The 16,923-nt window shown below is 44.0% G+C and overlaps 1 protein-coding gene across 1 annotated transcript; it reads right to left on the bottom strand.

The window, feature by feature from the left end:
- Positions 1-1,641: 1,641 nt before the first annotated feature.
- On the bottom strand, positions 1,642-16,754 carry LOC121850054 (soluble guanylate cyclase 88E-like). The gene is made up of 6 exons (XM_042340084.1): positions 16,586-16,754; positions 12,586-12,695; positions 9,724-9,813; positions 8,744-8,887; positions 5,587-5,724; positions 1,642-1,986 (listed from the first exon to the last, which is right to left on the bottom strand). Exons 1-6 carry the CDS (start codon positions 16,752-16,754, stop codon positions 1,840-1,842), a joined length of 798 nt encoding a protein of 265 aa, XP_042196018.1. The 3' UTR covers positions 1,642-1,839.
- Positions 16,755-16,923: the final 169 nt, after the last annotated feature.

Raw genomic sequence — 16,923 nt, 5'->3', positions numbered from 1 at the left:
CCACTTTGAGAGCCAGACCCACAAGCCACCGAGGACTGGTCAGAACAGATCTCCATCACAGGTTCTTGAGGGTTGGCATTCCAACATGAGTCTATTTGAATATTATAACACGAGACAGACTGGAACAAGCATACAGTTCAGTGCAGAAGCCAGGTCCTAAGTGCTAATTGTAAGTGTGGTTTCTATCATTGATAACTTGTAAAGTAACAGGCTCATCCATTAACATTTTAAAGTTTTTTTTAATGTTTAAACGTGGTACACAAGATTGAAAATGCAGAATCCATAATGCACACACTGCAAAAGGCACAATCTGGGCAGTGGTCAAGGCTCCCGCTTCCTGAAGAAACCAGGAATCTCTGATCATATTACGGAATAACAAGTGGCCACTTTCTGCACCCCTTCAACCTCCACGCACAGTGGGTGAAGTAAATATTTAACATGTCTGGAATCCAGCAGTGTGCTAAACGCTGAATAGTAAAACCAGCGTTGCGATTGAAAGGAGGTAAATTCAGAACAAATCTACGGAAACACTATGTCAGTGAGCGAATAGTAAACCTGGGGAACAGGCTCTCCAGGGAGACAGCTGAAGCAGGAAGTATTGATTGCTTTAAACACAGATTACATAGTTTTCTTTTAGAAAATAACATTTTAGGGTATAGTAAATAGGTAATTCAGGACACAGGTGCTTGCCAGGAAGGTGAAAGGCAAACTAGATGGACCTTGATCATTTGTTCGTCTAGCATTTATTACTTTCTTATAGTAATATATATATAACACAGAAAATTCATATCAGTCAGAATATTCATCTAAACATAGATATTAAGTTGCAAGGTAAGCAATAAAAAGGCAATGTGGGGCTACTGGTAAGAGGGCTGGAGGTGATTGAGGCCAGGAGATTGGACTAATTTAAGAATGTTATAATGGGAAGATGGTCATTCTGGAAGGAGATAAAATAGACTAAAGTGACTATCTTGACCAGCACTGTGCTAAACACACAGAATACTTGGTTCAATGATTTGAAGCTTNAAAAAAGCTTTCCTCTGGTGGGTATGATATGATAAATGTGCTTAAGACAATGAAAGGATTTCAGAGAATTAATCATGAAATATGTTTTCCATTGGTGTGGGATTCAACAACAACAACAAAATTAAATTTCTATAGCAACTTTCATGTCGGGAGGACATCCCAAGGCACTGGACAGTCAGTGTTTTGGACCCGAGCTGGGGTTTGGGATTGGCAGGAGGGGGTGGAACGCAGGGAGATCAAAAGCACAGTTGAAGAGGAGGGTCTTGAGATGGGTCTTGAAGGAGGCAAGGGAGGGGGCAAGGTCAAGAGGAAGTGAATTCAAGATTTACTAAGGATGTAAATGCAGAGATTTGAAAGAACTTCTAGAGGGTCGGCAGGATTTTAGAGAGGAGCTGATTTAGAGCATGCAAAAATGATAATAATAATCCTTGCTTTTGATCTAGCGCCTTATAACGTCTTCAAGACATATCAAAGCGCTTCACAAAATATACTATGGGCGAAATTCGGCAGCCAATTGCGCACAGCAATGTGCCACATACCGTCGTGGGTTGAAGTGACCGACTTATTATTATTATAAGGAATTATTACCCCTGGAAAAGCGATTGCCGATCAACTAACAACTGAGTTCCTACTTACTGCTAGGTAAACAGAGGCAAGCAGATAGAGAGCAAGGCTCACGGAGGCTAGAGGGTATAGAGCAGGGATTTGAGAGGAGGGTAGATGTTGTCTTCTGAGAAAGAAACACTGACATGAAAAAAGAGGGCAAATGACCTATGTTTATATTTCTATGATTCTTTGGCTGTGGAGGAAGAGCTAGAACAGGAGGCAGAGCTGGCTCATGACAGGACCTGATTGCGAGGCGGTTGCAAGTTGTGTGCAGGTGCCTGGTAGGTGCGAGGAGTCCAATGGATAGGTGATATCCTTCAGCACACTCTCCAAGAATGACTCCTTACACTGGATCTGTGGAACAAAAACACAATTGTTACATACTAGAGGAAGAGAGAATGTCAGGGTCATTAGCTTACTCCCCTTCCCTACCTCTTTCTTACCCCTATCACATTCACTTCCTCCCCATCTCCTCTTCCTACTACAACACACACACCTCCACCCTCCCTCCACCTGATTATTATTACACCCTCTTTCACCCTTATGATTTATTCTCAGTCCACTCTTGTTCCTCAGGTAGGGAGGCATCTTTAGATCTTCAGCAGCTACGGTCTTATAAAAAGAGCTTGTTTGGGTACACACCTATGCTTACCACTGGCAAACAAGGTCCAATACAGATAAATGCCACTTACTGCATATAGGAAATAAGAATGGCTAATAGTTGCTGAAAGAAACCCAGGGGTGTTAACCAAATGTTGCTTCCAGCTCCTTGCTCTAACACTGGGGATCATTGTGTACAATTCTGGTTGTATATAAGAAAACATGAGCAGGCCCCAGGCATCGGCAGCAGTGCAAATGAGAGCAACAACAATGAGGGATAGTGTTAGAGGTATTCTTTTTGGTCAGTTGGGTGGCCACACGTGGAAACTTATCATATTTAGGAACATCCACATATCAATATGTTTGGAAATTTCCCTATGTGTGGAATTAAATGCACCATTACCTAATTCCACAGAGAGCCAAGGCTTGAGACGCCAGAGTGTACAATGAGGCAGTACTATAGTTCAAGCAGTTAAAACTGTAAAGCTTGCCAGTGTTCAGCAAGCTTCCACCATTTGTCTACTTTTCCACTGGTGTCCACAGCAAAGAGACAATGCTCGTTAAAGTTACAAATGACATCCTCTCTCTGTGACCTGGGCTCCCTCTGCTTCCACGTCCTCCTAGATCTCTCCACTGCATTCAACATAGTCGATCGCGCCATCCTGCTCCATGGTCTCTTCTCCCTCATCCATCTACTGGCTCCATCCCTGGCCCCTTATTTACATGCTTCCTCTCAGCGATGTCAACCACAGACACAAGGTCAGCTTCCACATGTATGATGCCAAAATCTCCTTCTCCTACTCCAGCTGTGACTCCAGGTCCACTGGTGTTCTGTCGGCTTGTTTGTCAGATATTGAGGTCTGGATGAAGGTGAACTTCCTGCAACTTCCATGTTGACAAGGTAAAAGCCAAATTCATTGGCTCATGTCAATGTCTTCTCTCCTATGGCTCTGACCTCCTCAACCTTCCCTGCCTGTATCTAAAACTTAGTAAACCTGTACATAATGTAGGCGTTAAGTTTGATTCCAAGCTGTCCTTCCTAAATAATCCTATAATCCTCTTCCTACCTTACATCCGAGCACTAACCAGGACCATTTTCCTCTACCTCAGTCACATTTCCTGCCTCGGACAGCACCTCACCCCCGGCACAGGAATTTGAAACAAGGTGTGCAGTAATTTGTTGAAACATGAAACATTGAATTTGGAGAAGGAAATATAAATAATTACTTTAGGAATGTCAAGAATTCACAAGCAGGAGATAAAGAAAGATGGTGAAAAAGATATGGAAGTAGATAAACTGGCTCAACGTTGGAGTTGGAATAATTCAGATGATGAGTATGGAGTCGAACAAAGGCAAAAACAAACAGAAGAATGCTTTCAGGTGATGCCCAGTGGAAGGAAAGGAATGCTATATTTGCAATAGATATGGTCATTATGCAAGAAAATACAGATCTAGATATATTCATCTGGTAGGGGAATCCAAACATGAGGGCATAATCTTAAAATTAGAACTAGGCCATTTAGGAGTGGAATTAGGAGGCAGTTTTTCATCCAAAGGGTAGTGGAAATCAGCAACTCTCTCCCCCAAAAGGCTGTGGATGCTGGATCCATTCACATTTTCAAGATAGAGATAGATATTTGTTAAGGAATATGGGCCAAGGCCGGGTAACTGGACTTGAGGTACAGATCTGCCATTATCTTATAAAATGACAGAACAGGCTTGAGGGGCTGAATAGGCTAGACCTGTTTCTATGTTTCTATGAATATAAAGGGGCAGAGAAGCAAATGGGATAGAGAGAAAAGAGATGTCACAGGTATAGAAATAAAGGAATACACAAGGTCAAACAGTTATCCAAGAAGCAGCATGGTACATGCGGGATTAAGGCCCAATGCATAGGTGGAGAGCTTGGATACAGAATCGGGTCTCATGTGAGAGGGAAGAAGAGTTCATCATAGTGACTGAATACAAGAGGAAAAAGAATAGGTAATGTGCATGAAAATGGGAAGGGGTGGGGGATTCAAGGCATGCAAACTAGACTGAGGAGCATAAGCAAGTGTTGTGTCTTAGAAAGAATATCTGAGTCTGGGAGAACTGGGGAAAGATAATATGAAACCGGGAAAGGAAAACTAACTGTATATAACAAAGGGAATATTAAGCAGAGTAGAGATAGAGCTGAAAGAACCAAAACAAATTGTATAAAATAAAATGATGCGGGCAGAAATAAACCTTGATTGGACTTCCATAGGCATAATTAAAATGAAAATGCTTCAAATAATTCAAAATGTGAATAAAGAAGAAAGTGGACAAATCGAAAGTGAGGAAATATTGGAAAATGTAAACTTTTTAAAGTTTTTTTTAAAGAGATGATCAATAATTCTAATAATAATCCTTGCATTTGGTAGAGAATCTTATCACGTCTTCGAGACATCTCAAAGCACTTCACAGAATACATTGTAAAGTCAATTGACTGTATATTTTGTGGGTGAAATGAAAGGAGAGTGAGAGATGAAAGAAACGGTACAACATGTTAGGATAAGATCGGTCTGGATGAACGACCCAATCTCATCCCTCCAGAACACCCATCCCGCCATAGCTGACCATAGGCATGGTCGAAGAGGAAGTATACGTAGGTTAGTATATTTGTTAAAATCTTCTGATTTTAAGGGAAATTAATTTTGTTACATTCTATTATTGAGCAGGGTTTCCTTGGTGCTGAACTGGCTCCAAGGTGATGTGTTAGCGACGGAATCGAGCCAGCCATCTGGGGGTGGTCTCGGTAGTCCAGTTCCTGAGCCAGGCAGATCCACAGTAACCCAGGGAACTGCTGATGACAGCACAGCCAGCCTGGCTCATCAGCAGGACTTGGAGGGGCAGATCAGTCACTGGGGAAAGGGAATCATCTCGGTCAGTTCCTGTTCACCCCGCAAGCCAAAACCCTAACGGGTAGCTGGTCCTAGCTGGACAAGTATCGGGAAAGCTTGCCAGACATTGGTATCAATGACAAGCTACGCTGTTTTAGCTAGTTAGACTCCAACAGCACCCCAACATACACTCTGGGTCCCCAAGCTTTGGCTCTTGCCAATCTACGCCTTATATTTTCCTGAATTAGGTAAGCAGAATGTGTCCCTCGAGGGTTAAAGTGAATTAACTGTATATTTTTGGGGCAAAACGTGGCAGACAAATGTGCACGGCAGTGTCCCACAAACAGGGATGAATGGAAATCTCAGTTTGATTTAGATACCATTTATCATGATGATGGATTCCCGCATATGTCAGACATACCCGGCTGATCAAAAAAAAAGATCTTTTTCAGCTTTAAACATTTGTGGTAATAATAAAGGATACGTCCTCACCTTTGATAATGACTCATCCTCAACGCTGCCGTCCTCAATCGATTCCACCAGTGAATTCACTGATGTGTTCATTTTACTTTGATTGGAAGATGGAGGTTTCACTTGTTCTTCCTTCACTTGTAGATCAGATGGTTTTATCTGAGGTTACAGCAGAGCCATGGAGTTACATCCCAAGCATAAACTGCACAGTGATTATTAAACACAACTGCAGCTATTCTCCTGGGGGGTAGTGGGGGCAGCATAGGTTGAAGAGGAAGGTCTTCAGACTGGATCTGAAAATGGGGAAGGAGGGGGCAAGGCAGAGGGACAGAAGAAGAATGTTCCAGAGTTTCGGGGCATAATAGCTGAAAGCGCAACCACTGAACGTGGACGTACAATATAATAGAATACAAAATTACATTTATAAAGCGCCTTTCACGTCAGGAGGACGTCCCAAGCCGCTAAATCTTCAGGGATTAGGACCCAAACGGAGGGGTGGGGAAGGGGTTGACCTTGAAGGAGGCAAGAGAGGGAGTGAGGCAAAGAGAATGTGGGATGGAATTCCAGAGGGTGGGGCCCAGGCCCGACTGATGATAGTGAGACAGGCCGGGCAACACGGAGCAGGCCGGAGAGGAGGGAGTGGACAGGTTGATAAGTGGATTAGCAGGTTGGAGAGGTAGGAGGGGGCAAGGTCATGGAGGACCTTGAAGGTGAGGACATGGATTTTAACCTCGATCCTCTGAAGGATGGGGAGCCAGTGGAGCCGGGCAATGGTGGGTGTGATGGGGTGACAGAGCCTGATACGGGAGAGGACATGAGCTGCAGAGTTCTGGATGATCTACAGCTTGTGGAGGGAAGAGCTGGGACGGCTGGTAGGGGAATCCAAACAAGAGGGCATAATCTTAAAATTAGAGCTGGGCCACTTAGGAGTGGAATTAGAAGGCAGTTTTTCACCCAAAGGGTAGTGGAAATCTGCAACTCTCTCCCCCAAAAGGCCATGGATGCTGGACCCATCCAAACCTTCAAGAGTGAAGTTGATACATTTTTGGTAGGTCAAGTATTAAGGAAAATGGGGAGAAAGTGGGAAATTGGAATTGAAAGGATTAGTTGAGGTACAGAGCAGCTATGATCTAATTAAATGGCAGAACAGGCTTGAAGGGCTGAATGGCCTACTCCTGTTCCTGTGTTCTTATGGTTGTAATGAAGGCATGTATGATGGTTTTGGTGGCCTGAGGGTTGAAGCAGTGGCAGAGTTGGGCAATGTTGCGGAGCTGGGGGAAGGCAGAGCAGGTCATGGCACAGTTGAGGATCGAACAAGGTTGCTGACTGGCTCAGTGAGGTGGAGTGTGCATCTGTGGATGCTGATGCTGTGAGTGCCTGAGGTTCGGAGGCACTGGCACGAGCCAATCAGGAGGGCCTCGGTCTTGCTGATGTTCGACTGTAGAAAGTTGGCTCTCATCCAGGACTTGATATCTGGACACAAGGGACAAGCAGGAGGCCGGAGCCAGTCAAGCGGTGGCAGCAGGTTGGGGTGGAAGCAGAATGGAGATTTAAGAAGGTGCCAGGGCATGAAGGGATTTAAAGTGTGAGGTTCTTGAAACAAATCTGTTCAGTGATAGAAGCCAGTGGAGTCCGGCTAGAACTGGTGTGATGGGGGTGTGGAGTTCAGTGCATGTGAGTGTGCGAACAGCAGACTTTTGGATTAGCTGGATTTTATGGAAAGTGAAGCTGGGGAGACTGTCGAGGAGGGCATTTGTATAGTCCAGTCGAGAGATGACGAATTCATGGACGAGTGTTTCAGTTGCATCTGGGATAGGTAATAGTCGGAAACGGGCAATGTGGTGGAGGTGGAGGAAGGCAGTTCTAGTCAGGGACCACATCTGGGGTATGAAGGACAGCTGTGGGTTGCACCCAATGCCTAGGTTGCGCATTGGTTCAATGAGGGATAAGCCGGAAAAAATGAGGAGGTCAGAGCAGCAGGTCAGAAGAGATTGACAAGAGCCAAAGAGTTTGGCTTCTGTCTTGTTGACGTTTAGTCTGACTATGAATTCAAAGTTAGGACATGGGCTTGACAATCTTCTGACTCAGAGGAGAGACTCCTACCAATAGAGTCAGGTATGCTTTGCTAACGGTATATGCTGGCAGGGCACACACTCTAGCAATATACTCCAGTATGCAGTATTCAGAATCTCTAATCTACGTGCAGAATATGCTGGAATGTCGACTTGCTTTGCATACAAGATATGTTGATGTACTTAGGATGCTATGCCCACTCTGTATGCATCAGCACACAGTCTGTATGTAGTTTTCATGGCCATGTTTTACACACGGTGCATGCTGGCACACAAAATATCCGATCACACTCTGCGCTTAGCATACGCCAGCACAGTCTGTTTGTAGTCTGAGCTGGCACACTTGGTGTATGATAACATATCTTGTACACAACATATGCCTGCATACTCTGTAAGCAGTGTACATTGGCACATACTGTACTGTGCCCGGACACTGTGTGTGAAGTATATGGCAGCATACTTTGGATGCAGTATATGTCGGCACACACTGTAAACATATACATCCCTGGAGAGACTAAAAAATGACACTATGACTAAGCTAATGCAGTGGAATCTGCTTTAACTGGATGGCGGTTAAATCGGATGAAACAAACGGCCCCGATTCATTTATATTCTTACCTGTTGTAAATATGCCGGTGAATTCGTTCAACAATTGGTCACCGCTGAATGTGCTCACTCAGCCTTCTGTGTCTCAAGCGGCTTCATTCAGCCACAAGAGACTCCAGGAGGGAGATGGGAGGAGTCACATCATGGTTGACTATTGAATCCGTTCGCAAGTGCTCTCGGGTAGGGGGACAGTAACTGCATCCGGCGAAAACGGAGGAGACTAATTAATGGTGGCTCCGAGGTGATTTAACACCTGACGGAGAAGTCTCTACCTGGTCCCGTTCCCTTCCAATGGAAACGGCAATGGCGTTCAGCAGAGGAGACAGGCAGGAAAAGAGGGGAAAGAAAAAAAACCTGCTATATCAAAAAGGCGCTATATCAAATACAAGGATTATTATTACAAGAACTTTGGTTACAAAACTCCCTGCCCTTGTGGGTCTGACAGAAATGGATTCCACTGTACATAGATGTTGTGAGTAGAAATGCTGTGCAAAATTTACCAATGGCGTGTCCTGGTTGGGTGATGTTGGAGCCGGTCCTGTTTTGCTGTTTGTTTGAGTGTCAAACTGTAGACATGTTGCCTGAGCATTCCCATCCTTGTCCCTTTTCCCCTTCAGCCAGTACGTCTCAATATCAACATTTCCCTGCATATAAAGAGAGATATATGGACAGGTTTAGAGAGACACAAGAGAGAGGAAATGTACAAAATGCGTAGGAGAGAAATTGAGAAAGAAACAGAGGGGACCTCACTATCGAGCCGTACCACACTTTAAATGGGAATGAAAAAGTAAACCCACATATTACTTGCAAGAGGTCACAGATTTGGAGCTGCAAAAGGCAAATTCAGCCCCCCCCGCCACACACACATACCACACACACACACAGACAACACCACACCTCACACCCCACCACCACACTGAAGGGAAGAGGTCAAGGAGAAACAAGGAAGCAAAGAGAGATCTGGTCGCAGTTAGAGTGAATGTCATTGGCAATTTTGACACTTGCCATAGGTGGGGGCTGAAACCGGATTGAAGCAGCTCAAGGAGGGAGGGAGTGATGGAAGAAGTTGGAGTGAAGGGGAGGCAATGATTTGGAGAGAAAGGGCAGGTTGGAGATGGAGTGGTAGCTGGAGAGCATTGAGAAGTCAAATGAGGATTTCTTGAGAAGGGTGATCATGATGGCGGATTTGAATGGCTAGTACTCTGCCAGTTACTGTTTGTGGGACATTGCTGTGCGCAATTGGCTGCCGTGTTCGCCCACAAATATACAGTCAATTCACTTTACAGTGTGTTCTGTGAAGCGCTTTGGGACGTCCTCCCGACGTGAAAAGCGCTATATCAAATGCAAGGATTATTATTATTATTATAGTGGAGAAGTTGATTATGTTGGTGCACACCTATACACACATACAGAGTGTACACCACAGTGTCACATACACACACATACACACACAGTCTGTTTAGTACCATGTCTCTTGTACCTTGATAGTGATTGAGCCTCTTCGCTCGAAGATGAACTGACTGCCTTGAAGATGCTCATATGTGGCACCACTCAGCTGAATGTGCATCTCCTGAGAGGAAGTAACAGGATCAATCAAGCTGCTGAACTACACAATACAGCCCATAACACGACATCACAGTAACACAACAAACACGCACAACAGTAACATAACACTGAGTAGTATTACATATATGACAATTTAAAAATTGTCCAATCTCCTACTGACTTTTAAAATAAAAGGAAAAGACCATCAGACATTCAAAATACACTGTTGTTTGGAAGGTAGTCTCTGAAATCAAAGCAAGCTGTGAAGGAACTAAATTGTTTCCAGTGTTTACTGCATCTATAATATCAAAGTTTGCTCAGCTGGGTGTCTGCAGAAACCTGTTACCATGAGAGAAAATATGCACTAAGATTTACCAAGTTCCTCTCCTGTCAGACATCAAGTTCCAGATGAGCCTCAATTTCTTCTGTTGATTGCAACAACCTCCCCAGCTGCTCACTTGTATTTTGGTTTGACTCCCCCAGCTCTTCCCATCCATATATCTGCCTCTTGACCAAGTCCTCTTTCTTCCACATCATCATTCACCCCATTGTCACCTCAGGCTCATATTTCCCGACACTGAAGCTCCACATTACATCATAAGTGGACATATAGATAGTTGGCTTGCAATTAAGGCTGCATTCTATAGAGCAACTACAGTAACTACATGTAACTGCACAATTACATGGTAACCATCGCAATGGATGGCAATTGTAAATACGAGGATTGTCCACATAACTGGAAAGTGTCAAATGTCACACTGCTGTTCAGGTAGTTCACTTTACAGTATATTCTGTGAAGCACTTTGAGATGCTCGAAGACATGATAAGGCGCTATATCAAATGCAAAGATTATTATTATCTGGAAGTGTGGCAGACAGCAGTACAGTCGGTGAACGCAAAATGATCACAAACGACACCACTCAGCTTCAATCACCTTTGGCACCTGTATCATTCTACATTTAAACTGGCCTTCTGTTTATTAAATGAAAGTGTTCATTCAGTTAAAAAAACAGCCTTTTGGCAACCCGAGGTGCGGTCGAATCCAACGATTTATACAAACAGCATTATTGTTTTGCTTTTTTACTCTACACTCATGTTGATAAAACTCAACATGCTATTAGCTTTCCTACAGTATCTGACACTTGAATGTCACTTTTAATAACTTATATACCCGAACTCCCAAATCCCTTTGCTGCTAAGTTCCTTGCAAGATACTGCCATTCACTATATACTTCCTTCCCTCATTTTTTCTACCGAAACAAATTGCCTCACATTTTGTTTCATTAAACTTTATTTGCTGGGTAAAAAATTGTCTCCTCGTCTCCCCTCTGGTTCCTTTGCCAATTATCTTAAATCTGTGTCCTCTGGTTACCAACAAACCTGCCAGAGGAAATAGTTTCTCCTCATTTACTCCATCAAAACCCTCATAAGCTTGAACTTCTCTTATTAGGTGGACCGCATACCCACGGTTCGAGTCCTACTTAACAAACCGCCAACAATACATCTCGGCAAATGGTTTTTCCTCCTGCCCCTGCCCAGTCACATGTGGGGTAACCCAAGGCTCCATTCTTGACCCTCTTCTTTTCCTTATCTACATGCTCCCTCTCGGCAATGTCATCCACAAACATGAGGTCAACTTCCACATGTATGCGGATGACATCCAAATCTACTTCTCCTCCTCCAGCTGCGACTCACAGTCTACTGATGTCCAGTCAGCTTATTTGATGGACATCAAGGCCTGGAGAGTGCAAATTTCCTGCAGCTGAATGTTGGCAAGACGGAAGCCATACTCTTTGGCACCTGTCAACGTCTTCTCTCCTGTGTTCTGAACTCTTCAACCTGTTCAATCTGCTTAACCCCCACTCCACCACCCGCAGCATCCACTCAGCTTTCTCTGAGTGGCTTCTGTTTGTCCCTCGTCCCCTCCGCTCCACCATCAGCAGCTGTCCCTTCAGCCACTAGGCCCCAAAACTCTGCAACTCTCTCCCTCAACCCCTCTGCCTCCCTTCCCACTTTCAAATCCCACCTGAAGACCTTCCTTTTTGATTATGCTTAATGGTCACCTCCCCGCTCCCTCTCCCACTGGTTGGGTGTCAGACTCCGCCACTGACAAATTCTACCACGCGCGAAGGGCGCTATATAAATGCAAATTGGTGCTGTAAATCTCCCCTTAACCTTCTCAGCTCCAAGGACAATAACAATAATGTGCATTTATATAGCGCCACTCACGTAGGGTAGCGGCCCAGAGCGCCTGATAGTGGCGGAGCACGATGCAAAGCTGTGGGGAGGGCGGTGTTGATCGTAGGCATGGTTGAAAGAGAAAGGTCTTCAGATGTGATCTGAAGACTCAAGGTGGAAGAGTGTTCCCCACAATTTCTGGGAGTAGCGGCTAAAAGTGTGGCCACCGATGGTGGAATGGAGGACACAAGGGACATGCAGGAGGCCGTGAAAGTGAGGGGCCATGAAAAGTGAAAGGAGTTTCTCCGGGTATCCTGGCCAACCATCACCCAAATAAAATGGATTATTTACTTCATGGCTGCTTGTGAGACATTGCTGTGTGCAAATTGGCTGCCACCCACAAAATACACAGCTGCTCCACTTTCCAGTATATCCTGTGAAGTGCTTTGGGACATCCTCCTGAATCCAAAGCCATCATATGAAATAAGGATTTTTTTTATATAGCTTCCAGTCCACTGAAACCTGACCAGTGTTGATTGGCACCTTGATAAAGTCTATCAGTGCTGCACAAATCTGTTGCCACGTCTCTGCTTTGCTGTCCCCACCTTTCCATCCCTACCTTGCCATTACTCTCCATGGCTGAAGCTGTGTGAACAGTGTCTCCATACAGCCCATATCGTGGCATCCGGTGTCCCACCACGCCAGCCACTACCATTCCTGAGTGCACTCCTAAAGCAATGAAGAATAAAACTTGATGACAGTGCCAACTCCATCTGTGTCATTTATACTACTGAATAAATCAGCTCCCTCACTGCGTATAAGGAATAAATAAAGATTAGCATATTGAAAGAATCAGGAAAGACACAGATGGATATTTAGAGAAAGCTACAGAGACATATTCACAGAGAGATAGCAAGTGAGTCAGGGAACTAGGAACAGTGTAGAACCCTTGGAAAACAACAACAACAACAAGATTTCATTTATAGAGCGCCTTTCACGTTGGGAGGACGTCCCAAGGCGCTGGACAGTTGGGTCAGGACCCGAGCAGGGGGGAAATGGTCAGGGTGAGGGGAGGGAAGGGAGGGAGCGAGGAGGGGGTAGAGAGTCGAGAGGGGAGCTGAAGGCACGGTCAAAGAGAAAGGTCTTGAGACCGGCCTTGAAGGAGGAAAGGGAGGAAGCGGCGAAGGCACTGGGGAATGGAGTTCCAGAGCCAAAACTAATGCCATCACAGCTCTCTGCACTGCATGAACACACACGTAGGGAGAAATACAGCAACCCGAGGAAGGGTTGGCATTGCCAGAAGGAAAAAGAAAATCTTAGAAAATCATAACATGACTACTTAGAAAATCATAGCATAACATGATTAGGCAGAGTCAACATGGCTTTTTCAAAGCGGAAATCATGTTTAACAAATCTTTTAGAGCATTTTGAGGATATAACATGCAGGTTGGATAGGGGGAACCAGTAGATGTGGTGTATTTGGATTTCTAGAAGGCATTCGACAAAGTGTCACATAAAAAAGGCTGTTGCATAAGATTAGAGCCCATGGAATTAAAGGTAATATATGAGCATAAATTGGAGAGTAGCTAACAGGAAGACAACAGAGAGTAGGGATAAACGGGTCCTTCTCAGATTGGCAGGATGTGACTAGTGGAGTGCCACAAGGATCAGTGCTTGGGCGTCAATTATTTACAGTCTATATCAATGATTTAGATGAGAAAATAGAACTTAACATATTGAAATTTGCAGACGATATGAAGCTAGGTGGGAAAGTAAGCTGTGAGGATGACACAAGAAGAATGCAAAGAAAAATAGCCAGGCGAGGTGAGTGGGCAAGAAGGTGGCAGATGGAGCATAACGTGGGGAAGTGTGAAATTATTCACCTTGGTAGTAAAAATAGAAAAGCAGATTATTTTCTAGAGGGGGAGAGACAAGGTAGTGTTCAGAGGGATTTGGGTGCCCTTGTACATCAGTCACAAAAAGTTACTATGCAGGTACAACAAGGAACTAGGAAGGCTAATGCCATGTTGGCGTTCATTGCAAAAGGGTTAGAGTGCAAGAGTAGGGAAGTCTTGCTGCAGTTGTATAAGGCCTTGGTGAGACCGTACCTAGAATACTGTGTGCAGTTTTGGTCTCCTTATTTAAGAAAGGACATACTCGCCTTAGAGGGGGTGCAGCGTAGAGTCACTAGGTTGGTTCCTGGGATGAGGGGGTTGACCTATGGGGATAGGTTGAGTAAACTTGGCCTATATTCTCTAGAATATAGAAGAATTAGCGGTGATTTTATAGAAACCTATAAGATTCTTAAGGGCCTTGACAGGGTAGATGCCGTGACACTGTTTCCCCTGGTTGGAGAATCTAAAACTAGGGGTTATCGTCTCAAGATTAAGGGTCAGCCTTTTCGAACTGAGTTGAGGAAACATTTCTTCACTCAAAGGGTAGTGACTTTGTGGAATTCTCTACCCCAGAATGCTGTGGATGCTCAGCCCTTGAACACATTCAAGACTGAGATTGATAGATTTCTAAAGGATAGAGGGATTAAGGGATATGGGGATAGGACGGGTAAATGGAATTAGGCTACAAGATCAGCCAAGATCTTATTAAATGGCGGGGCAGGTTCAAGGAGCCGAATGGCCTACTCCTGCTCCTACATCTTATCGTCTTAAAGGTTGGAGATCAATCAGACCCCAAGGATTGTGGTGTCCTCCAGTAACCTGAAACAACACCCTACCATTGGGGTAATTCAGACTCACTTGGAAAAGGAAAACATATAGATGTACTTTGGGTTGATTCAGAAGAGATTAAGGTATTGATATAAAAATATTAGTACACTCTACTCATGGTTTACCTGATTTGTTGGCATTCGCCTAATATATTCTACTTGTTTGTTCATCAACTATTACTGGCGTTGATTGCTTCTTCCATGACAACCCCATACCTGCTACGATATACACATAGAAAGAGATATAGACAGAGAGAGAGAGAAAGAGAGGGAGAAGGAGAGGGAGAGAGAGAATGAACTCGAGCAAGAGAGAGACACATAAACAGAAAGAAAAACAGTATCTGTCTTTAAATAAGAGTAAAGCAAGGTTGTCCACTGTCTCCCATCCTATTCACCAATGATGTGCTGGATGGCAATAAAAGGGATGAATTTGGAGTAACTGTTTCAGGCATTTCTGATAGAATTGTGCTTCTGTTTTCAGATGATATTGCTAGTGTAGATTCTTCCAGGAATCCTGAGTGCAACACTCACACATTTAATGCTGAGTTGTGCTGCTTACCACACAGCTGGTGAGGAGTTCCTGCTACAACCTAGTGAGGCTCAAACCTGAGCTTGTCAGATGTCTGATGACCAAGTAGTAACAATCTTCTTTGGGGAAGAGGATAAACAAGGTCTCTTTGGGGTTTAGTTAGTTCCATGGTAGCATACTGGCAATGGAAGATCAGAATTGAGTCAGTACACTGTGGCAGTCTTGGTAGATCAGTTCCTGACCTAGGCAGGTCCACAGCATTCTTGATGATGGACCAGCCAGCCTGGCTCAACAGTGGAACTTGGAGGAGAAGATCAGTCACTGGGGCTTTGAATTCCCACTTGGCATCTATTAACCTTGCAAGCCTAAGCTCTACTTGATAGTGTGATCCCAGCTAAGCAAGTAGCAAGAGTTTGTAATAAAATAATAAAGAATCCTTACATTTTATTTAGTGTCTTTCCAGATGGGTGGAAGTCTCAAAGTGCTTCACAGGATTTTACTGCAAGTTGTAGTGATTGTGCATTTGTAAATGAACCAAGCAGCCAATTTGTGCATAGCAATGTCTCATAGACAGTTATTATGTGAAGAACCAATTTTATCTGGGGGATTGTTGGCCAAAACACACCAGTGTTGACAATGGTAAGCTGGTTAAACTCCAGCAAAAGGCACATTCTGGAATTCCCAAACCTTGGCTCTTCCCAACCTGAGTCTATTTTTTACAAACTAGGCTGACACTTCAGTGCAGTGCTAGGGGTGAACTGTATTGTCAGATGTGTTTATCTTTGGATGAGACATTAAACCAATGTCCCATATGCCTGTGGCACTATTTGAAAAGGGAAGGAAGTTTGTCCTGGACAACAATCCCCAGATGAAAATTGATCATTTAGTTCATGGCTGTTTGTTTGACATTGCTGTGCTCAAATTGGCTGCTGAATTTGTCTACAAAGTACAGTCATTACACTTTACTGTAAATCCTGTGAAGTGCTTTGAGACATCTTGATGATGTGATCTGATGCTATACCAAATGCAATGATTATTGTAATTCTCTCCAGGCTGAGATAAGCAGAATGCATCTTTCTGGGGAGAGAATGGGCACACCTTAACAGACAGTCAGTCATGCAGACAGACATATGTGAAACTCTCAGTAGTTTGGTTTGAAGACTCTTAAGCATATGTCAGATACCCGGTTGATTAAAACACACACACATAGAGAAAGCGATACACAGTGATATAGTTAAAGTGAGAAACATATACAGATACACACAAAAAAGATAAAATCGGTTCAAAATACTCACTAAAATACCATGTGAAACATTCACAAAAAGAACTATATGACACTGATCAAATATATGTGTCTGACACACTCACCAACACGGATCTGAATATTGTTGCCTGTGGATGGATCCTTTAAGTGGTCGATGGACCGGACCATGTCAAGCGCCATGTCACAGATATTATGAGCGTGATATTTAGTTTTCTCAGGTGCCCCTGCCACCACCATATATGCATCACCGATAGTCTCCACCTGATGTGACATCATGAAGTGAACAAACAGTCAGTGAGAACCTGGGAAGGTGATGTGCAGAGATACAATCTTTCCCAGCAGTTTGTGTTACAAGGGAAGAGGGTGAGTGTGTCCTGGTGTTTCTAATAATAATCCGTGCATTTGCATTAGCACCTTATCGCGTCTTCGAGACGTCTCAAAG

This window comes from Callorhinchus milii, unplaced genomic scaffold, assembly GCF_018977255.1.
Source record: "Callorhinchus milii isolate IMCB2004 unplaced genomic scaffold, IMCB_Cmil_1.0 Scaffold13, whole genome shotgun sequence".
NCBI classification, from domain to species: Eukaryota; Metazoa; Chordata; class Chondrichthyes; order Chimaeriformes; family Callorhinchidae; genus Callorhinchus; species Callorhinchus milii.
This window is presented reverse-complemented; position numbering and strand designations above follow the sequence as displayed.